This window comes from Prionailurus bengalensis, chromosome A3 (genome assembly GCF_016509475.1).
Source record: "Prionailurus bengalensis isolate Pbe53 chromosome A3, Fcat_Pben_1.1_paternal_pri, whole genome shotgun sequence".
NCBI lineage: Eukaryota > Metazoa > Chordata > Mammalia > Carnivora > Felidae > Prionailurus > Prionailurus bengalensis.
Window position 1 is genome coordinate 67,753,398 of NC_057354.1, and position 23,072 is coordinate 67,776,469.

The window sequence follows — 23,072 nt, forward strand, 5'->3', positions numbered from 1 at the left end:
ATTTGACAAGTTATGTAGACCCTTGAAGCTTTGGTTTCCGCAAGTGTAAAGGAGAGATAACAGCACTACCCCTGACCTACTGTGAGGATCTTGTGAGATCATGCCTGTGCGGGGTTTTTTGTTTTTTTTTTTAATTTTTTTTTTTCAACGTTTTTTTATTTATTTTTGGGACAGAGAGAGACAGAGCATGAACGGGGGAGGGGCAGAGAGAGAGGGAGACACAGAATCGGAAACAGGCTCCAGGCTCTGAGCCATCAGCCCAGAGCCCGACGCGGGGCTCGAACCCACGGACCGCGAGATCGTGACCTGGCTGAAGTCGGACGCTTAACCGACTGCGCCACCCAGGCGCCCCTGTGCGGGTTTTGCATAGTGAGCATATGCAATGGGTGGAAATTGCTCCATGAATAGTCACTGCTGTTATTTTCCTCTTCATTTGTACATATTAGGATATCGTGAAAATATAAAAATGATCTTTTTTGTTCAGTTTTTTGAAGCTGATGAGCAGCACAAGCATGTGGAAGCAGAGCTGAGGAGTCGACTGGCCACCCTGGAGATGGAGGCGGCCCAGCACCAAGCCGTGGTTGATGGCTTGACGCGGAAGTACATGGAAACGATTGAGAAACTGCAGAATGACAAGGCCAAACTAGAAGTAAGCCCCACTGTTGGTGAGAGCACATTAAGAGATAGTCAAGACTCTTGTAAATCTGTGCACTTGACGGAACGCAGAGTTAGTCATTCAAGGGGAGGCGCTTGCCTGCAGTGTCCCCTAAGTGTGCTCTCATCTATAGCCTGAGCCATCTGCTTTTCTTTTTCTTCTAAAATTCAGGTAAAATCTCAGACTCTAGAAAAGGAGGCCAAGGAATGTCGGCTTCGAACAGAAGAATGGTATGTGGAAACGTGAATTCCAAGGGGCCCTGAAGTAAGAATCAGAAGACCTGAGTTTTGGTTTAGCAACTCTTTTCTCTCAATTTTCTCACATTTGAAGTGAGCTGGGAATAGGCCATCTCCGGGGTCCTCCTCAGTTCTGTTCTCTCCGGGGCCTTATGCACTCTCGGTGGAGTGGCTTGTGCATTAGTCCTCAGCCTGTGCAGATGTTTGCTGCCCTGGCCGATCGCGTTCTGGGGCTCCTATACTGAGGACTGGGTGCTTTCTGTTTCAGACTGCGCTGAAGAGAGAGCCTTCTGATAACCCCAGGGAGGAAAACTGACTCCTTATCACTATGCCAACCTTTTAATGGTACATTTTGAATAAAAGAGAGGTTATATGATCTAATTTGGAGATACCTAAATCTTAAAATTTGATGAAGTGATGGGTGGTAAAAGCATACTCCAGTATTTATTTGATGAATGACATAATATTTTAGGTTTTTACAGAATCAGTCAACGTGTATTTCTTCAATTTAGTTGCATTGGTGGAATTATATGCATGGTTTAGATGTATACCTATACTCATAATTGAATCAAAACCAGAGAAATTATCAGATTTTGAGCCCAAGGGGAAGACGAATCTGATAGAATACTTAAAAAAGAACTTTACTGTAATACTTGAACAAACATTTATGTGCCATAAAGAGAAAATTTGTGATTTTGAAATGGCTCTAAGATTACTTTGCACTTGGGGAAATAAACTGATAAGATTGTATTAGATACTGGGACTATGATAAATTCTGACAGTCTTCAACGTCATTCAACAGAAGTCTCAAGGGCTTCAGAATTGAGGCTTAGTATTTTTCTTATCTTCATCTTTTTTTTTTTTTTTAATTTTTTTTTTCAACGTTTATTTATTTTTTTGGGACAGAGAGAGACAGAGCATGAACGGGGGAGGGGCAGAGAGAGAGGGAGACACAGAATCGGAAACAGGCTCCAGGCTCTGAGCCATCAGCCCAGAGCCCGACGCGGGGCTCGAACTCCCGGACCGCGAGATCGTGACCTGGCTGAAGTCGGACACTTAACCGACTGCGCCACCCAGGCGCCCCATCTTATCTTCATCTTTTAATAACTGTCTACCACCAAGCATTTCCCAGTGTCAGGCACAATTCTCTGAAAACCTGATACCAGCTGTTGTGGTAACAAGGAAGTGAGGATCCACTGTCTAACTGGCAATAATGTGGTTTTGTATTTTTTTTTTCTTTCAGTCAATTACAGTTAAAGAACCTTCATGAAGATTTGTCAGGTAGATTAGAGGAGTCCTTATCAATCATCAGTGAAAAAGTACCTTTTAATGATACAAGTAGGTATTAATGTACAGTTTTTCTTTATGTGCAACTTTGAACCTGTCTATAGTAATGAACTAATTAAAATCATTTTTAATCTATGTGGCAAAAAACTTCATTGGCTCAACACAAGATTGCTTTCTTTTTGTTTTTTTTGATCAGCTTTGGCCCTCATGTTTCATAGGGAGACTGACTCTAAAGTTGGCCTTCTTGGAAAAACCTCAAATCCAAATTTTTTAATTGCACATATTTAGCATATCCCAAGGTAAAAACCATCCTGCACATAAAATACCTGAAAATTTGTATAAGAAAAGTTGCTCGTGGTGGGGGGAGTGGGGGAAGGGCAGTGGGCGATGGATCTTCTCAGCCTCGTATCTCCTGCTCAGTGATACAGAGCTGAGTTGAGTAAGTCCTGCTTCCTCTTCATCCTGAGAATGGTCTGGTAATTTACATAGCCATATCAAGAAAAATAACTTTTTTAAAAAAAGAAAATCAACTTACATGTATAATAGGTACCAATTTTGTAACATTTAGATAATTAAATCAGAACCTTGAAAACGAAGAATCTATTTTATTTAATTGCTTGGGATTTTGAAGCCTATATTCAATTAAGTACAGATTTCCCTTCTTACAATTACATGATTGAAATTTTTTACTTCCCCTAAATTTTTCTTCTGGAAGAACTAAGAAAAGAGGAAACAAAAGACACCAAAAAACCCCAGCAGTTTGATCTAACACTAAAATCAGCGTATGTCATTATTATATCAGAAACCTAAGGTCCTCTGAAAACAACACCTGTTTCTAGTTTCTACATTAATGTGAATAGTGCTAGCATACTTTGATCCCCTAGACTTGAAATCTTGGTATTTCATTTTCCCTTTAATCCTTGTATCAATTTGTCATCAGGTTCTAATAATTTCCTTCTGGATCTCTTTTTTAAAATTTTTCCAATACTAGTTGTCACCCTACCTACTTTAGATCCTTACCATGTCACTGTGGGTTACTTCTTTGAGTTCTGAAATATTTAGAGATCATTTGCTGAGTGCCTAGGTGGGTAGGGAGCACAAGGGATACAAAAATCTCTAAGAAATCTCAGGGTACCCTGAAGGAACTTGTAGTTCAGAAGGGGAGAGATAATGTATAGAAATGTCTAGAAGTGTCTAGAAATGTATAGAAAAGACTCTTGGGGTTTCCGAGGAAGGACAGATTACTGCTAGAGGGTTGTTTGGGGAAGTCTTTTGGAGGAAGTGTGTTTTGAACTGGGCCTGAGTAGGTTTTTTTTGGGCTGAAATGCAGGAGAACCAGCCAGGGGATTGAGTGGAGTGTAGTATGTGGGACAAAAGGTGCCATCACAGTCTGATGAGCAGTAATTAGTTAAGTGTGACTGGGAGGTGGGGGCAGTTACGGGTGAGTTCTGAAAGGCTGAGAGGGGCCGGACCCAAGGAGTTGGGACGTAATTCACGAGACAGTGGAGGTGTTTAAGCTTTTGAATGTCACAGTGAGATCTGTGGTCTCACAGAGTTGGTCTGGCAAGGGTGTAGACTACCCTGGAATGGGCAAGGGGCCAAGACTACTGTGATGCTAGTCTTGGTGTCCTGTTATGGAGGCTGGGGCCTGAGTTGTCAGGGTGATAGATGCAGGCAGGCAGGGGAGTGTGAAGAAGCAGTCTGGGGGAAAGATGTGGCACTGTTGACAGAAATCAAAGAGGCAGGTGAGAGGCAGGTTTATGGAGGAGGGGGGTGGCGAGCTTAACTTTGTTGTTTATTCTGGCAGATCAGCGTATGTCTAGCTGTCTATTGGTGTATGCATTTCTAATAAAAGCCCAGACCTCGGAGAGAGACTGAAGTTGACGCTGGGGGGATGAATGGGCTTTGAGAATGTTGGGAATGAGGGGTATAAAGTGCAGAGAGGCCCGTGTAGTACCCTTGAAGAGCTGTGATCAGGAAGGAGAGAGGCTGGAGTGGAGATGATGGCGAACTGGGGAAATGTGGTGCCATGGGAGGTGGGGAAGGGAGTGTTCAGCCTGGTGGTGCTGGGCAGCAGTTCTAAGTTGTAGCATTGCTGCAGGGAGCTCAGAGAGGGTGATGGACAGTAAAGGTAGGGAGCTCAGAGAGGGTGATGGACAGTAAAGGCAGGGAGCTCAGAGAGGGTGATGGACAGTAAAGGCAGGGAGCTCAGAGAGGGTGATGGACAGTAAAGGCAGCTGCTTTGGTGACTTGGAGAGGAATGTTTTTACACAGGATAGAGGTGGATACCAGACGGCTGGCAGAGGGTTAGAGGTGAATGGGTGCTGAGGAAATAGGCAGACATGAGGAAGACATGCTGTTCTTTCAGCAGGGGGAATGAAGGAGATGGAAAAGGTTGGGAGTAAAAGAGAAGGCGTTGTATGCAGGGGATGGGTAAGGGCAGAGGACTCAGTATGATAGAGGTAAAGGGGAACAAGTTACTATGGGGATAGAGTTTAAAAAGCTGCAACAAATGCTTTTTTTGAAGGTAATTTTGAAGAAGTAGGGAGGAGAGGGGGTGGTTGATGGACTAGGCCGTGAGGAGTCAGAAGGAGCTATTGCTGGGGACCCAGGGGGAGGGTTGGCTGAGGACAGGATATGTGATGCCATGGACTCTGAGGTGGAGGGTAGGGAACATAGGAACCCTTTGGTCTTCGGCCCTGGTCTTCCTGGTGTGTAGGGGGAGGCCATCCCATCCGTGGGGCAGAGGATGAGACAGGGAATGGTGTTTGAGGCTTAAAATGGAAAAGGTTTGGAACAGATGCCTTGGGAAGGGACACAGCAATGAAGTCATGGATTGCAGAGTATCACTGAGGCCCCCTTAAGTTTGGTAAATTAGGTTGTCATGGACCCTGATCTCCTTTCATGTTAGCAAGAGCAGTGTTGGAAATGATGGGCCAGGCTGGGAGGGAAAACAGGCAAGGCCCCCAAGAGAACTGATAGGAAAATAGTCCAGTTGTGGATGGGAGACCAAGCCCTTGGTGGAAATGGGGCTGTAAGAGAGAACTGGATGAGGGGCGCCTGGGTGGCGCAGTCGGTTAAGCGTCCGACTTCGGCCAGGTCACGATCTCGCGGTCCGTGAGTTCGAGCCCCGCGTCAGGCTCTGGGCTGATGGCTCAGAGCCTGGAGCCTGTTTCCGATTCTGTGTCTCCCTCTCTCTCTGCCCCTCCCCTGTTCATGCTCTGTCTCTCTCTGTCCCAAAAATAAATAAACGTTGAAAAAAAAATTAAAAAAAAAAAAAAGAGAACTGGATGAGAGCGGCATAGGGACTTTCTGAGTTGGATTGGGCACCAGATCTTTCTGATTAAGGACCAGGCAGAGGAGGGAGGGTTTGAGTGGCTGTAGAGATTCATAGAGATGGAGGCGGGGATTGAAGTGTGAAGCCAGGTGAAGCTAACAGAGGTTGATAACAGAGTCTGGGATAGAGACGACTGTGAGAAAGATGAGGAGACCAACCCAGAAAAGTTAGCATTGAGTTGTTGGGATCAGCAGTAGCAGACCGTGGTAGACTGTCAAATATCGTACTGTCATGAAAACAGTGATATTTTTGGATGATTGGTGTGGCAGCTGTGTGCAGGGTTATTTTAGAAAGGAGCATGACTGAAGATAGCAAGAACATCATGGGCCTAAGTAATCGTGATAGGCCTCAAGTTTTGGAAATATTTCTTAGAAACAGAAACTCAGGGTTTATCTTACAGTTAAAAAAATTTGGGGGTGCTTGGCTGGATAGAGCATATGTCTTTTGATCTCAGGGTCATGAGTTCACACCCCACGTTAGGCATACTTAAAAAAAATCAAAAGTTTTACTTTATCTGAGAAACAACTGATTCTATATAAACTCCATTATTCTCTTACACTATGATCATTTACAATTCTTATGTAAAGCTGATTTTGCTGCAGAGCATTTATTTTTCAGTTATGCAGCTTCTCTGTAAATGTAAAATGAATTAACATGCATCCATTTTTGTTTTGTAGAATATAGTCAGTATAACGCTCTGAACGTTCCACTCCACAATAGGAGACATCAGGTAATGATGATGTTTTTACTTTCAGCGATGTGTATGTCAGACTTTTCAGAAATAAGAATTTATCGGTTTGGGCCTCTGTTTAGTGCACTAAACCATGTGTTTAACTTTTGCTTCACTTTGTCATACATTTTTTAAAAAATTGCATAATCTGCTGTTCATTGAATTCATAAATAATACAGATTTTTGTTCTCTTTCATCTGATAACTTTAGAATGGAATTATGGGATGCAATGATTTTGTGAGTCCTACTTTTCTTGTAGGTTGGTGGACTTGTGCTTATATGGTCTAGGTTAAGTGGAGCAGGTCTATTTTCTAAAACTGGTGGCATTCTAATTAGGAGGGAATATTAAAATCCTAGTGGGAGCAAATAAATTTAAATTAAGGAATAATTATACTAGAATTTAAGTGTTTTCTCTAAAAGGGGACTTATTAAGTTGTTTGAGAATAGTAATTGGAGAGTTGACTTTATATACTTTCCATTTAAAAGCTGAAGATGCGGGACATTGCTGGGCAGGCCCTGGCTTTTGTTCAAGATCTTGTGACGGCTCTACTGAACTTTCACACCTATACAGAACAGAGGATTCAGATTTTTCCTATTGATTCTGCCATTGACACTATATCTCCGTTGAATCAGAAGGTAAAGTTAATTCAGGATACCTTTCTTTGCCCTGAACAAGTAGGAGGACACGTTATTTCTTTTCAGACCACTACTGTGCATCAGCCAACTACCATGGAGGACATGGAAGAAAACTGTAAGTCACAGTCTTTACCCTCAAGATAAAATATGGCAAACATGGAGATTCTTAAGAAATTAAATAGTAGGGGGAAGTGTGGGTGGTAAGATCAGTAAGTGAAGTGAGGTCATCAAGGAGGGAAGATTGCTGTTGGTGGTAGTGTCTGGGAAAGCTTCTTTGGCGATTTGAATGGGCTTTGAAAAATGAGCGGGAATTGAATAGGAGGAGAGAAATAGAATGGGTGTTTTTTTTCCTCCAGAAGAGGATATAAGACATGAGCAAAGTCATGGAGTTAGAAGGCATAATGAAGTGTGTGTGTGTGGGGGTGGGGCGGGGGGAAGGGAGCAGTGAACAATCTGTTTTGGCAAGAGTGTCAAGTCTTTTAAGTGGAGGAATGGGAGGTCAGGTTGCACAGAAAAAAACATGGCTCCGGACTCTAGAAGGCCCCTGGGCAGGCCAAGGCCCAGACTTTTCACGTCGTATGTAGGATGGAGGACTTCAGTAGTTTTTTGACCAGGATGTGGCATAAGGAAAAGTGCATTTTATTGTTGGAAAAGTTAATTTGCTGGCATTTTTCTCTTTCCTTGTTTATACTCTCTGTGTAACTTTCTTCATTGGATATGTTTAAATTAAAAAAAAAATTTTTTTTTTAATGTTTATTTATTTTTGAGAGAGACTGAGACAGAGTGTGAGTGGGGCAGGGGGAGAGAGAGAGAGAGAGAGAGAGAGAGAGAGAGAGAGAGAGAGAGAGAGAGAGAGAGACACACAGAATCTGAAGAAGGCTCCAGACTCTGAGTTGTCAGCACAGAGCCTGATGCGGGGCTCAAACCCACGAACAGCAAGATATGACCTGAGCCGAAGTCGGACGCTTAACCGACTGAGCCGCCCAGGTGCCCCTGGATATGTTTAAAAGCAAAAAAATATGTGTGGTATAGTTGACCCTTCTTGCTGGGGTATGGAGTGGGGGTGAGACTGCTTCTCTGCTTGATTTTTGGGGTATGTTCAGAGTGTGTGAAGTTTAAACAAGGAATAAGAAGAGGGCTAAGTGTTGTTCCCTTCAGTCCTTTTTTTGGGGGCCTGGCAAATTTTGTTCCTTCCTTTCCTTTTTTCTCCCCAGCTGGTTCTTTTTTTTTTTTTTTTTTTTTTTTTTTTTTTTTTTAATGCTTATTTATTTTGAGAGAGAGAGAGAGAGAGAGAAAATCCTAAGTAGTCTCCATGCTGTCAGCACAGAGCCTGCCGCAGGGCTCAAACTCACAAACCATCAGATCATGGCCTGAGCTAATTTAAGAATTAGATGCATAACCACTTAACGAACTGAGCTACCCAAGCCCTCCCACCCCTTCCCGATTCCCTGCCCATCTAGTTCTAATGAAAGGATTTACGATAGTTTGCAGGACCACCTTTTACTGAAAAGGAAAAATAAACAGTGAGTGTATTAGTTAGGTATTGCTGTGTAATAAATTACACTAAAACTTAGTCATTTAAAACGACAAACGTTTATTATCTCACACGCTTTCTGTGGGTAAGGAATCAGGAGAAAATTAGCCTGATGGGCTTTGGCTTATGATCTTTCATGAGGTCAGTCAAGAGTCAGCTGAGGCTGTATTCATCTAGAAACTTGCTCGGGGTGGGGGGATTTGCTTCCCAGGTGGCTCACTCACGTGGCTGGTGAGTTAGTGCTGGTTGTTGGCAGGAAGCCTTGGTTTCTCAATGAGAACACCTCTCCACAGGGCTGCTTGAGTGTCCTTAGGACACAGCAGTTAACTTCCCCTAGAACGAGGGATCCAAGAGAGAGCAAAGTGGAAGCCACAATGCCTATTGTGACTTAGTGTGGGTACTGAGTATCATCACTTCTACCATATCATTTTGGTCACACAGACCAACCCTGAAACAATGTGCTAGGTAGGGCACTACACAAAGCCAAGAATGGCCAAGGCCCAGATCAGTGGGGCTAGCTTGAAGGCTGGCTCCCACAGGGAGGAAATTGAGGGATTTTGCTGTAGATGTGTGCTCTTAAGTGCCCCCATAATGTGGTATTCTGAAATGAATCTGCCCCTCTTCCTACTTGGCTGATTCTTCTTCCTAGCTTGTTTTTTTGTACCATGCAGTGTTTCCAGGGATTGAATAGTGTTTATGTCCATGGATCCTGTAAGTACCTATTAGTGTAGCAAAAGCCTGGATTCTGAAGCCAGACTACTGGGGTCCCAGCCCAGTTCTGCCACTTTCTGTGTCCTCTTGGGCAATTTATTTAACCTCTCTGTGCTTCATTTTCCTGATCTTTAAAACTGAGGATAGAGTACATACCTCATAGGTATATATGTTTGAGGATTAAGTGGATAATACGTGCAGAGTACTAAGAATAGTGCCTGGGACGTAGTATGCACTCACTAATGGTTAGTTCTTGTTATCGTTATGTCTTACACATAGGAAACCCTCAGGAGATGCTTGATTTTCATCAGTTTTGATCTGACGCCGTATATCTACTGAAGTTCATAAAGAATTAAACTTTGGGTCTTTGAAATATGCTCTTCAGTTTCATTCACTGTGGGAAAAAGCTTTCAGATGACTTGGGTAGGGAAATAGTACTGCAGCATTTTAATGTGGTTATATTTTCTTTTACACTTCTGTAATATAAAAAAATATATTTTACTCATTACTGGTTCTTTGTGCGTTATTGGAATTTTATTTTAGCTTGTTGCCGTATTAAGCCCACACAGGGAGAGTCACATTTGTTAGTCTTAACTTCCTGAAGCACTTCATTAACTTTGAAGAATTCATGTATTTCTCAATATCTTACTTTTGGTGTTTTGGCCTGTGAAAGGTTCTATGTGGTTTCCCTAATAAGTCTGTATTATTGAAGGGGATTCAGAAACCACTTGTTAAAAGATGACCAGAGTGTTTAGACTTGTTCATAGAATCATAAAGTAGACATTTAGATGTGTAAGCCTAATGTTCAACTTCACAGGTCTAAAGATTGAAGTCCAGAAAGACTGAGATGCCCAGAGCCATGTATCTATAGTTTAGGGGGGGCCAGTTGAATCACATTTCTGCATAGTGAGATCTTACATTTCTATACTTAGAAATCAACATTTGAGCCATTATACAATACTCATTATACAGTAATTGAGATATTTTGTAGGTGAAAATTAACCTTTTTGCTTTTAAGTTGTCTAAATGCCTGTAGGATGTTTTTCTGAATTGATTCTTCATACTGAATTGTTCTTAAATACTAAACATCAGTGATGGTAATGAAAGTTTTTATATCCTCATGTTGGTGAGAATTGTATTTCTGGACTTTGTTAACTCTGAACATTGTCCACAGTACAAATAAAACTGTGTCCTTAATAGACTTGTTTTTTAAAAAAGGTACAGGGGCACCTAGGTGGCCCAGTTGGTTAAGCGTCCGACTTTGGCTCAGGTCATGATCTCACTGCTTTGTGAGTTAGAGCCCCACATTGGGCTCTGTGCTGACAGCTCAGAGCCTGGAGCCTGCTTCGAATTCCGTGTCTCCCTCTCTCTCTGCCCCTCCCTTGTACGTGTGCTCTCTCTCTCTCTCTCTCTCTCTCTCTCAAAATAAATAAACATTAAAAATTTTTTTTAAAGAATGAGATACATAACCTAAAAACCTTTCATACAGTTTTGATTTTCTTTTCTTTTTTTTAACAGAGACCCCTGTAGAGAAGCAGGTGTTTGGGGAAGGCCTGTTGGTACTGGTTGTGATGCAGTGTCCCCTCCCCATTTCCACCCATGCCTGGTTGTTAATTATGTCTCCCAGGCCCCCTTTCAAGTTCCTCCTTTTGGGATGAGATGGGGACTTGGGGATTATATTTGGAACTATTAGAGGGGAGCATATCTGTTTTGTAAAAGCCAAATTTCCCAGAAAAATTTCCCAAAAAAGTTTATTGCAACTCAGTTGAGTCCATTTACAAATCTGTTGGTATTTGTTATTTTCCAGTGATGTAACTTCCAATTCTTTCCCTTCTGTATTTAGTTCTCACAGTACCTTCATGAAAATGCGTCCTACGTCCGCCCTCTTGAGGAAGGAATGCTTCATTTATTTGAAAGTATTACTGAGGATACTGTGACTGTCCTGGTAATTTTCTTCTGTGTTTCACTTCTGGAAGTGGAGGCTCTCTTTGTCAAATAACACTATTAACCATGAAATTATTTTTCTTTTCCAGGAGACTACTGTGAAATTGAAAACTTTTTCAGAGCACTTAACCTCTTACATATGTTTTCTTAGGAAGATTCTTCCTTATCAGTTAAAAAGGTACTTAATCCTTGAGGGCAAGGAATTTGGGGAATTGTGGGATGTCACCTGACCTGTGCTGGAATTAATAAAATAGAGACAGGTATCTCTTGTGATCTGCCTGATCTTTCTGCACCATAGCCAATTTGGACTTTTATGAAAAAGGAAAATATGGCTTGAGCAGCATAAACTTATATTTAAGAAAATTTGATTGTTGTGCATCTGTTAGGGTTTTTTTGAGTAGTTCTGTACTGTGGTTACTGCTATAACCACATAACAGTATGAATCCATGTTTTCAGTGATTGTGAATCACACATTTATTGAAATAATTTGTTTTATCTTTTTGCTGTAAACAAAACCCCCATTTAGATGGGGGTTATAATAGTTAGCTTCTACGATTGGATCTGTAATCATTAGGTTTCTTCAAGGTGATATTTTCTTGTTTTTATTATTGGTGATGTTTATAAGTTACAAACTAAAAATTTTGTGTATGTGCTCCACCCCTCGTAGAAGATGTCATTATGTAACCTTAAGTATTCTTTGTTAAGTATTTCTGGAAGGGAAAGCGAAAATAATCTCCGTAACTGGAAATTTGATATTGCCTTGTACATTTTGATATTTTTGGTCTAAAACTAACAAGACCTCCATCTAAATCTTTTCATCCTAAGATTTAGCCTTAAAAAAAAAAAGAATACAACTGGAACACAAGAGAAACAAGAACACAGATGTATTATAATATATTGTAGAATAAACTTTAGAAAATATGTAGATAACTCATATGTAAGTAACTCACTTAGAGATTTTGAAAATATACAAGTAATTATGGTTCATAAATCCTTATAAAACTAAAGTAGTAGGTTTTACCTTTTTAAAAATGTATACTTTCATTATTTGAAACATTTAATATGTATTAAAAGCCATTTTATTTCCTAATTAAATGTTATTTAATTCTTAATTAAAAGTTATTTCAGTAACCAAATTTTATGATTTGTTGGTATGATAGAATTTTAGGAATCAAGGAGTTAGGACTTTAATAATTATGAATTACAGTTTCATTCAGATTCTTACATCTTATGGTTCAGTATAGTTAAAGTTTTTTGAAAATTGATTCTAGAAGTTTAACACTAAATTGAATATACCTTATTGATCTGGCTTATATTTAAGAGGAATCTGAGAACCACTGCAAAAGTGGTATTTAACTACTTGAAACACTTAGGCATTTTTATTTTACCTTCATTAATTTTTTCACTATTGAGTTTTTAGAAACACTGGATAAGACCTTTCTTGATCTTAGATTCCTATTTTTGGAATGTTGTTCCCTACCCCATCATATATTTATGTTTTTAGGCAACTTTTCATCATTGGTTTCAAAACCACTTTAATTGACAAGATGGCATGTTTTTTAGTTGTAAACGGGCTTAGTATTAAATGAAGCTGTCTGCTATAAAGTAGAAAAAGAGACATGGCAAGGTCGAGGAGGGAGATATGATTATTTTTCCTGTGATAATAACTCTTCTAGCTTTATATAAAAAACATTTTGCTTGATTACCTGCACATTTTATTTTTTAAATTTTTTTAACGTTTATTTATTTTTGAGAGACAGAGACAGAGCACGAACAGGGGAGGGATTACCTGCACATTTTTAAAAAGTACTGTTAAGAATCCACCTGTTTTTTTAACCTTACAAATACATATACTATAAAGGTTTCTTAATGATTGACTGTCTGCTGGTTCCTGGTCAGTTCTTTTTAGGAAGTCAGTCTATGAGATATTTTTCTCCTCAAAATATTTTTGTATTCTTTTTCTTCTCTTTTCTTTCTTTTCTTCTCTTTTCTTTTTCCTTCCTTTCCCTTCCTTTTCCTTTTCCTTTTCCTTTTCCTTTTCCTTTTCCTTTTCCTTTTCCTTTTCCTTTCAGCTCTGTCCCCAGTGTGGGGCTTGAACTCATGACCCCAAGATCAAGAATCACATGCTCTATCACCTGAGCCAGCCAGGCACCCCTCCTCAAAATATTTTTTTCCTCAAAATATTTTTAAGAGAAATAATTTTGTGCTGTTCTCAGAATGGAAAGACAATGGACACCTGCCTTTTTTTTTTTTTTTTTATTTCCCATTTAGTCCTCTGTTACTCCTTTGACATTTGCAGCCAACAGGTATGTGTATTACGGTTTAAAAAATGGAACCTTATAAATGAGATAAATTTTTTTTTCTTTTGTGTAAAGTTTTCTCTTTGGATCTAGTTGTTTGAGAATTGAGAGGATTTATTGTAGCTATTTGAAAATCGTTAGGATGCTCACTTTTGAAAAATCTGCTCATTCCTAGTTTAGAAGAAGAATGTGAATCTTCTCTTTGCACATCTGCGTTGAGAGCCAGGAATCTAGAGCTGTCTCAGGACATGAGAAAAATGACAGCTGTGTTTGAGAAGCTGCAGACTTACGTCGGTCTTCTCGCCTTGCCAAGTATGTTTGTTTGTTGCTCATGGTTCAACCTGAAGAACTGAGAGTACAAGAAGCTGGAGAAGGAGATGTTTAGTTTGTTTGAGCAGGAAGAATGCAGAATCTAGAGTCAGAAAAACTTGAACTCAAGTCCCCCAGCCCCTTACACATTTATGGTCTTGGGCAACTTGCTTTATCTCTCTGTACCTGTCTTCCCATTTAAAAATGGAGGTAAAATGATTTTTAAGTTAAATTAAGAATGTACAGAATCAGGCATTGAAGACATGCATTAAATATTAATTTCCTTTCTCACCATCTTCTTTTAAAAAAAAAAAAATTTTTTTTAATGTTTATTTATTTTTGAGAGACTGAGAGAGAGCACGGGCAGGGGAGGGGCAGAGAGAGAGGGAGATACAGAATCCAAAACAGGCTCCAGACTCTGAGCTGTCAGTACAGAGCCTAACGCGGGGCTCAAACCCATGAACCATGAGATCATGACCTGAGCCGAAGTCGGACACCCAACTGCCTGAGCCACCCAGGCACCCCTCACAATCCTCTTTTTTAAATGCAGAGGGGCAAAGCATAAGAATTTGTAGCAACTTCCCAACAAGTAGAATAGGAGGGGGGGGGGGAGGTTTAGAAGTAAAAATATCATTTGTTTCCCTTTCGTCTAATTTGAGGAGAATATTTTCAGGTAATTGAATGGATCTCAGTTTAAGCGATGTTTTAAGAATGACATGATTTTTCTGGAACTGTGATTTGTTTTTTTTGTAACAGCTTTAATGTGATATAATTTACATACCATACAGTTTACCCATTTAAAGTATAACATTCAGTGGTTTTTAGTATATTCACAAATATATGCACCATCATATATCAAAGTTAATTTTAAAATATTTTCATCACTTTAAGCAGAAACCCTGTATACTTTAGCTATCACCTTCTTTTTCCCCTGTTCCACCCCTCCTTGGCTTTAAGCAACTACTAACGTACTTTCTGCTCGTAAGTTTGCCTATTCTGAACACTTTGTATAAACAGAATCATATAACATGGTTTTTTGTGACTGCTTTTTTTTCACTCAGTGTAATTTTCTCAAGATTCACCCAACAGGAAGCATGTATCAATAATCTATTCCTTTTTATTACAGAGTACCCTCCCATTGTAGAGATATACCACATTTTATTTACCTATCAGTTGATGCTCTCTATTGTTTTCCACCTTTTGGCTGTTATGAATAGTGATACTATAGATATTTGTGAACAGTGTTTGAGTGGACTAGCTTTCATTTCTGTTGGGTATATACCTAGGAGTGGAATTGCTGGGTCATATGGTAACGACTATACTTAACTGTTGAAAGAACTGCCATAGTGTTTTGCAAGGTGGCTTCCCACCAGCAGGGTTCTGATTTCTCCACATCCTCACCAATACTTGTTATTATCTGGCTTTTTGATTTTAGCCATCCTAGTGTTATTATTCAACTTTCTGAGGTGGTGTCTCATTGCTCTTTTGATTTGTATTTCCCTGATGTCTAATGAGGTCAAGCATCTTTTCATGTCCTTATTGGCCATTTGTGTGTCTTCTTTGGAAATAGATTTATTCAGATCTTTTCTCCATTTTTCAATTAGGTTGTCTTTTTATTATTGAGTTGTAAGTGTTATTTTATTTTTATTATTTTTATAAACAATTTTTTTTTAATTATTTTTTTTTTGAGAGAGAGAGAGCTAGAGAGAGAGCAAGCATGAGCTGGGGAGAGGCAGAGAAGAAGACACAGAATCTGAAGCAGGCTCCAGGCTCTAAACTGTCAGCACGGGGCTTGAACTCATGAACTGCGAGATCATGACCTGAGCTGAAGTTGGACGCTTAACTGACTGAGCCACCCAGGAGCCCTGTTTTAAAACATTTTTTTTAATGTTCATTAATTTTTGAAAGAAAGAGAGACAGAACATGAATATGGGAGGGGCAGAGAGAGAGGGAGACATAGAATCTGAAGCAGGCTCCAGGCTGAGCTGTCAGCTTAGAGTCCGATGTGGGGCTCAAATCCATAAGCCAAGAGATCATGACCTGAGCCAAAGTCAGATGCGTAATTGATGGAGCCACCCAGGTACCCCTGTAAGTGTTCTTTATATACTCTAGATACAAATTCCTTTTTGTATATATGATTGGCAATGTTTTCTTCCATTTTGTGGGCTTTCTTTTCACTTTTTTTATGCTGTCCATTGAAGCACAAAAGTTTTTTAATTTACATGAAATCAATTTATTTTTATTTTATTGTTTGTGCTTTTGGTGTCTAAGAATCCATGGTCAAATATGAGGTCATAAAGACTTACCCCTATGTTTTCTTCTAAGAATTTTATAGTTTTAGCTTTCATGTTTAGGTCCTTGATCCATTTTGAGTTAATTTTTTTATCTGTTGTGAGGTGTATATCTAGTTGTCTCAGCGCCATTTATTGAAAAGACTTTTTTCCCTATTGAATGACCTTGGCACACTTGTTAAGAATCAGTTGATCATAGGTTTATGGATTTAATTCTAGACTCTCAGGTTTATTCCATTAATCTATATATGTGTCAGTCCTATGCCAATACTATACTGTCTTGATGACTGTTGCTTTTGGGTAAGTTTTGAGATCAGGAAGTGAGAGTCCTAGTTTGTTCTTTGTCAAGATTATTTGAGTATTCTTTCTTTTTTTATGTTTATTGATTTATTTTGAGAGAGGGGGAGGGAGAGAGAAAGAAAGAGAGAATGTGAGTGAGAGTGAAGGAGGAGCAGAGGGAGAGGAAGGGAGAGAATCCCAAGCAGGCTCTGCACTGTCAACGTGGAGCCCAACACAGGTTTTGAACCCACAAACCATGGGATCATGACCTGAGCCGAAACCAAAGAGCTGGAGGAGCGACTGAGCCACCCAGGCACGTCTGTTTGACTATTCTTGTTCCCTTGTAATTTCATGTAAATTTTAGAATCAGCTTGTCAGTTTCTACAAAGAAGTCAGCTGGGATTCTGACAGGGATTGCACTGAATCTGTAGATCAGTCTGGGGAGTTTTGTGGGTTGAATTGTCTCCCCAAAGTACATGAAATTCTACTCTGGTATCTGTGTATACAACTTTATTTGGAAATAGGATCTCTGCAGATGTAATCAAGGTAAGATGAGGTCTTACTAGTTTAGGGAGAGCCCTGTCAGTCCAGTGACTACCATCCTTATAAGGAGAGATTTGGAGACATATAGAGACACAGGAGAGACTCAGGGAGGCCATATGAAGACCAAGGCAGGGATTGGGAGTTAATCCTGCCATAAGCCAAGGAACATGTGGGCCAACAGAAGCAGGGAGAGGCAAGGAACTATTCTCTGGAGCCTTCAGAAGAAGTGTGGCCCTGTTAGCACAGCTTTGACTTCAGACTTCTGGCTTCCAGAACTGTAAGAGCGCTGTTTTCTGTGGTTTTAAGCCACTCCCTTTGTAGCACTTTGTTACGGCAGCCCTGGGAAACTCACACAGGGAGTATTGCCATCTTAATAATGTTAAGTTTTCTGGTTCATGAACATGCTGTATTTTTGCATCTAGACAGACCTTCTTTAATTTTATTTTGTAGTTTTTCAGAGTAATCACCCTGATTACCTGTTGTTTCTCAGGGGGTTTAGCCATGGGCAGGCCCACAGTCGCCCTGGGTAACAGTGGTTTTGTCAGGACCCTTTCCCAGTTTTGTTCCTTCTTTTTTTTTTTTAAATTTTTCTTTAATGTTTAATTTAGAGAGAGAGAGAGAGGAGGAGGAGCAGAGAGAGAGGGAGGTGCAGAATCCTAAGCAGGCTCCAGGCTCTGAGCTGTCCACACAGAGCCCAACGTGGGGCTTGAGCTCACAAACTGCCAGATCATGACCTGAGCCAAAGCCGGATGCCCAACCAACTGAGCCACCCAGGCACCCCTGTTCCTTCTTTTTTTAAAAGTTTATTTTGAGAGAGAGAGAGAGCGCGCGCACGAGCGCTAGTGGGGGAGGAGCAGAGAGAAGGTGAGAAAGAGAATCCTAAGCAGACTGTGCACTATTGGCATGGAGTGCGATGTGGGGCTCCAGCACAGGGACCGTGAGATCATGAACTGAGCCCATATCAGGAGTCTGATGCTTAGCCCACTGAGCCACCCAGGCGCCCCTCCTGTTTTGTTTCTTAATCACGTGAAGGATAAACTCCACTGATTGCTGACTGGCTGCTGTCTTGTTTTCAACAATGCCTTTGGGGCATAAATTGCTTCACAGATGATCCAGTTAAATTTGGGCTTTTTTTTTCTTTTAAGTTTATTTTGTGTGTGTGTGTGTGTGTGTGTGTGTGTGTGTGTGTGTGTGTGAGAGAGAGAGAGAGAGAGAGAGAGCGCGTGCACACGCATGAGAGCATCTGCACCTGTGCGCACGGAAGGGGCAGAGAGAGAGGTAGGGAGAATCCCAAGCAGGCTCTATGCTGTGAACTCAGAGGGCCTGTGGAACTGCTCATGCTGTCATGCCAGAAGTGGAGCTCTGATATTTGAATAGTGTTTTTAGTGATGTTCAACTAATAATCATGTATAGGGAAAGGAGAAATTGAGAAATGTGTCCTGAAGTTACAAGGTGAAAATTCAACTTTTATTTCAAGAAGAATCATAAAATATGTAATCCTACTTAACAATGTAATTTTGGTTCTTAACCATTAAAAATATTTGTGGATGTGGGTAATGCAGATGAGTTGGATGTATATTTATCACTCTTCTATCTGAATGTGTTTGCAAAGACTTCAGGAGCCATTATTTCCAACATATCACAAGCCATCTTTATTTTCTCTCTTCCCCAGAGTAGAGGAAGCAGGTGAGCTTTCAGGTTTTTAGGCGAAGTCTTCTGGGAAAATGCTTAGGCTTGTGATTTTGGTTTCCTAGGTACAGAGCCAGATGGACTCCTTCGGACGAACTATAGTTCTGTCTTAACAAATGTTGGTGCTGCTCTGCATGGATTTCATGATGTCATGAAAGGTGAGGTTTGGAAAGAACATAAATAAGCTGAAAACCTTCATCTCATTTTCTCAGATCTGCCCAAATGAGATTAAACCAATACCACCAAGGCTAATAGACCCCAGAAAAAGGCTTAGTAGCATTTGGCTTATGTTGAAGTGTGCAGCTCACTGCCTTCTGTTTTTTCCATCTGCTTCATTTCAGAAGGTAAACACAGTGCTGAAGAGAAACCCTTGTGCACAGTACTTTGGCCAAAAATACATTGCACTGATTTAAGGCAGGTGTGTGAATTTTATCAAGCCAGACATGCTATTCAGAGGCATTTAGCAAAATACTTTGCACTTGTTAGAGCCCAAGCATGAAGGAGTTGAGGAATCCAGGGTTTAAAGTTCCGAGAAAGAATGTACTCACTTTCCACCATCCTGTGCATTTTTAAGTTTAAAGTGCCCATTTTAATTCCCTCCTCTCTCTCTCCCTCTCTGTCTCTGCCCGTCACTCACTTGCACCCACTCTCTCTCTCTCAAAAAAATAAAATGAAATAAAGTACCCATTTTAAGGCCTGTTTTCTTCAGGGGAGACTTAAGGAGTGGAGGTCTGGTTTTAAGCTTTGATTAGTTTTTAATTGCTATGTACAAGGAATATAGTCGGCTGAAGGACATTTCATATGCTTCTTAGCTAACTGTGATCCTGAGTGGACTTTTCAATCTGTGGGTCTGCATGGCTTCTAGGTTTTTTCTTCTTTTCCCTTTGAAGAGAGTTGGGGTAGGAGAAGGAGGAAAGGGCAGAAGCAATTATTGGAAATAGCCCAGATGAATAATAGCCTAGATTATTCATTGTGGTATTTAGGTAACAATTAGGGACCAATTACTAGTTTCACAGAAAATAATTTTAAAACCTTAAGACTGTTGGAAAGCATGTACAAGATGGGTGTATTCAGGCTCTCTTGTAGGTTGGCATGTAACCTCCAGCACTGGGAATCATTCAGTCTTAGTGTCAGCAGTATTAGCTAGCACTGTCTTACCGTTCAGTATGGAGAATATACCTTTCTGTGGCTCGTCTCCAATTATAAGGAATTTAAAAAATCACTGTACTTCTAGGGCTAGCCATGGCTGTAGGAATCACAGCTTGAATAGACAGTCTTGGTGGCAGATGACAAGAGTCAGCCCAAACCCAGCAGAACTAGTCTGCTGTGTAGAGGACCTAAGGGCATGGTGCCTTTTTCCTGTGCAGCTTTTGGTTTGGTAAGTTAAAACCTAGCTATGGTCCTCTCTTCTAGGACTTTAGTTAACCCAGAGCTAGGCCATTGAAACCATAGGTAGCTGTTGCTACAGTTTTTGGTTTTAGTTTCTAAATTTTGCTATGCTGATATTATTTGTTCTTGCTAGCAGTTTCTCCAGCATTCCTATAAAGAATGGGTGAGAGCAGTGGAGGGTTGCTATCCAATAAGAGGGGTCTTAAAGCTTCCTTTACATTAAAAAAAAAATCTCGATTTTATTTATATTTCTATTTTAATTAATCTATAATATACAGAGTTTTATACAGATGCTTTTTTTTTTTAATTTTTTTTTTTTCAACGTTTATTTATTTTTGGGACAGAGAGAGACAGAGCATGAACGGGGGAGGGGCAGAGAGAGGGAGACACAGAATCAGAAACAGGCTCCAGGCTCTGAGCCATCAGCCCAGAGCCTGATGCGGGGCTCGAACTCACAGACCGCGAGATCGTGACCTGGCTGAAGTCGGACGCTCAACCGACTGCGCCACCCAGGCGCCCCAAGATGCTTTCTTTTTTTAAGATTTTTTTTTTAAGTAATCTCTGGACCCAGCATGGGGCTCCAACCTACAACCCCGAGATCAAGACTCAGATGCTCCATCAACTGAGCCAGCCAGACACCCCTATTCAGATGCTTTTATTCAAACATTACATAAGATTAAGACACCAAGTGGTCCAAATGTAAGAATGTTACTGTTTGTTATTTGGGACATGAGCTAATGGAACTTATGGGAGGATCAGAGGCACCCTCCACCCTGAACCCCCTTAGTTCCTCCACTTGTTTCTGTCCTTGAAAACATAACGTAAAGAGAGAATATTGGGAAACATGAAGGGTGGTTGGCAAGATTATGGGGTCCTGTTACTAGGTTTACAGTTTAAATCTGTCTTTTTACTTAACTTGTAAGACTGGTGGGTATCTCTCATGGAAACTCAGAGTGAATATCAACTGGCATTAACAGAAGAAGCTTTATGTTTCAGAGAACTCTCATTTCAAGCCTCTTCCCTTCCTGCTTTGCCCTGAATAATTGCTTGATCTAAGTTAGAAGGCAGGCAGGTGTCATTATAAAAAGAGAGCTAGAGATATATTAAAATGTCTGTCCTAATGGATTTAAAATAGGAGTGAATTAATCTTTTAACAAGTGAATTCTGAGGGAGAATTGTTATTTTTTTAAAGTTTATTTTATTTTATTTTTTTGAGAGAGAGAGCGTGAGCACAAAAGGGGAGGGGGGTGGAGAGAATCTCAAGCAGGCTCTGCACTATTAGCTCAGAGCCTGATGTGGGGCTTGAACTCATGAACTGTGAGATCATGACCTGAGCTGAAATCAAGAGTTGGATGCTTAACTGATTGAGCTACCTAGGCTCCCTGAGAATTGTTGATTTTTAGTCTTAGGTCTAAAGCAGGTAGACTCATAGGAAACATAAGAGAAAAATAAATCTCTGGGCTTAGGTTGCATGATTTCTTTGTTCTTTTTGGATTTAAAATTTAATGTCAAGGAACACCCTAAATAATTGAAATATTTCGACTTGATAAAGAGTACACAATTTGATTAGGAGAATTACTGTTGTCAAACTGCAGTGGCACAGGTCCAGTAGAAGCCATGTAAGTATTCATAGTATTATATGACTTTCATTAAGTATCCCAGTCACCTGCTGATCACCTAAGATTACTGCCAGCCAAGTTGTATCATAGTTTTGTGTACTTCTAGCAAAATTGCGACCAAACCTTTCTGTGGTGTGTAGAGAGAAAATGTCTGTGTTAGGGGCTAGCAAGTTCAGTATATAAGAGTGTTCAGTGTTCAAATCAAAAAAAAAATTTTAATGTTTATTTTAGAGAGAGAGAGCGAGCGCATGCATGTGAGCAAGTGGGGGGAAGGGCAGAGAGAGAGGGAGACACAGAATCCGAAGCAGGCTCCAGGTTCCAAGCTCTCAGTACAGAGCCCAGTGCGGGGCTTGAACTTATGAACTGTGAGATCATGACCTGAGCTGAAGTTAATGTCCAACTGACTAAGCCACCTAGGTGCCGCCAGTCGAATTTTTATTCACTTGGGTATCTTATGAATATATAGAGGATAATCATTTATTTTTGAAAACGTAAGTATAATAGTAATATACTAATTAGTTGAGTCTTTTGCTGTGGCAACTGTAATGTAAGGTGTTAACAACAGGGAAAACTGGCTAAAAGGTATACAGAAAAGTCTCTGTAACTTTTCTGTGACTCTAAAACTAAAAGTTTACATATATGTGCATATATGTATATTAAATATATAACTAAAACAATTCCCCAGTTTAAAAATTTTAGTAAAAATAATTCTATTCATAAAACAGTGATTTTGTGTTAAAATACCATGATCATATCAGGTTAAATCTCAAAAACCATTTCTTTCTAGTCTTATTTCTTTTCAATTATCCATAATCTAGGATTAACTAGACTTCTTGATTCTGAATAAATGCAGTTCTCTGCATACACACCTATTATAAAAATTAATTTTCATATTTTGTGATTTCTTTTTAGCTTTGTTGGTAGGGATAATTAGTGCTGTTGTACCTGAAGTATTCTAAAAAATTCAGAGGAGAATGAATTGTAAACACTTTATTATTTAAAAATATAATTACCCTTCCTTATAAATCAGTGTTGTCTTAAGATTCTCCCATTATCCCTTATTTCCAGGACAAAATCATTCTTTCTCAGAGACCCAGAAAACCCCAACCTTAAGTCATTTGGCCGGTTTCACCTACTGCAATTTCTCCTCATGCTTTTTATATTTAAGTCTCTCCTGTGCTTTTCTAACCACAGGCCTTTGTTGTAATATTCTGGGACTGGAGGCAGTAGCACGTGAAGCCATACACTGGAGGATTCAGTCCCAGTTTGGCTGTGAAGATCCTTGTCAGTGTTAGGGTGTGTACTGGCAGACTGACTAAGGTCCAGTAAGGATTGCAGGAGATTGTGTTGGTCATTCTCTTCCAGCCTCATGGTTAGCTTATATAAGTACAAGATGAATTCTCATTTGTGCCTGCCAGACTATTAAAACAGCGTTTTTAACTGGTAAATACTGGTCAGGGTCATTTACTCAACACTAGAATAAGAGCAAACACTCGAAAGAGGGAGAATCAGACCCTTAAGCTGGTGACTATAATAGAGACATCAGGATGGTGTTAAGAGATCCTCACTTGGCTTTATTCTTT

At 40.1% G+C, this 23,072-nt stretch overlaps 1 protein-coding gene across 2 annotated transcripts in view; it reads left to right on the forward strand.

The window, feature by feature from the left end:
• PPP1R21 (protein phosphatase 1 regulatory subunit 21) overlaps positions 1–23,072 on the forward strand; it is a 64,025-nt gene that overhangs the window by 16,028 nt on the left and 24,925 nt on the right. Inside the window, exons 5-13 of one of the 2 annotated variants that reach the window (XM_043603335.1) lie at positions 485–649; positions 827–885; positions 2,135–2,229; positions 6,193–6,245; positions 6,732–6,881; positions 10,970–11,071; positions 11,160–11,248; positions 13,546–13,682; positions 18,547–18,639. In XM_043603335.1, coding sequence (XP_043459270.1) covers positions 485–649; positions 827–885; positions 2,135–2,229; positions 6,193–6,245; positions 6,732–6,881; positions 10,970–11,071; positions 11,160–11,248; positions 13,546–13,682; positions 18,547–18,639 — 943 coding nt within the window. The remainder of the gene's footprint in view (positions 1–484; positions 650–826; positions 886–2,134; positions 2,230–6,192; positions 6,246–6,731; positions 6,882–10,969; positions 11,072–11,159; positions 11,249–13,545; positions 13,683–18,546; positions 18,640–23,072) is intronic. The other variant, XM_043603336.1, reaches the window with a different exon arrangement.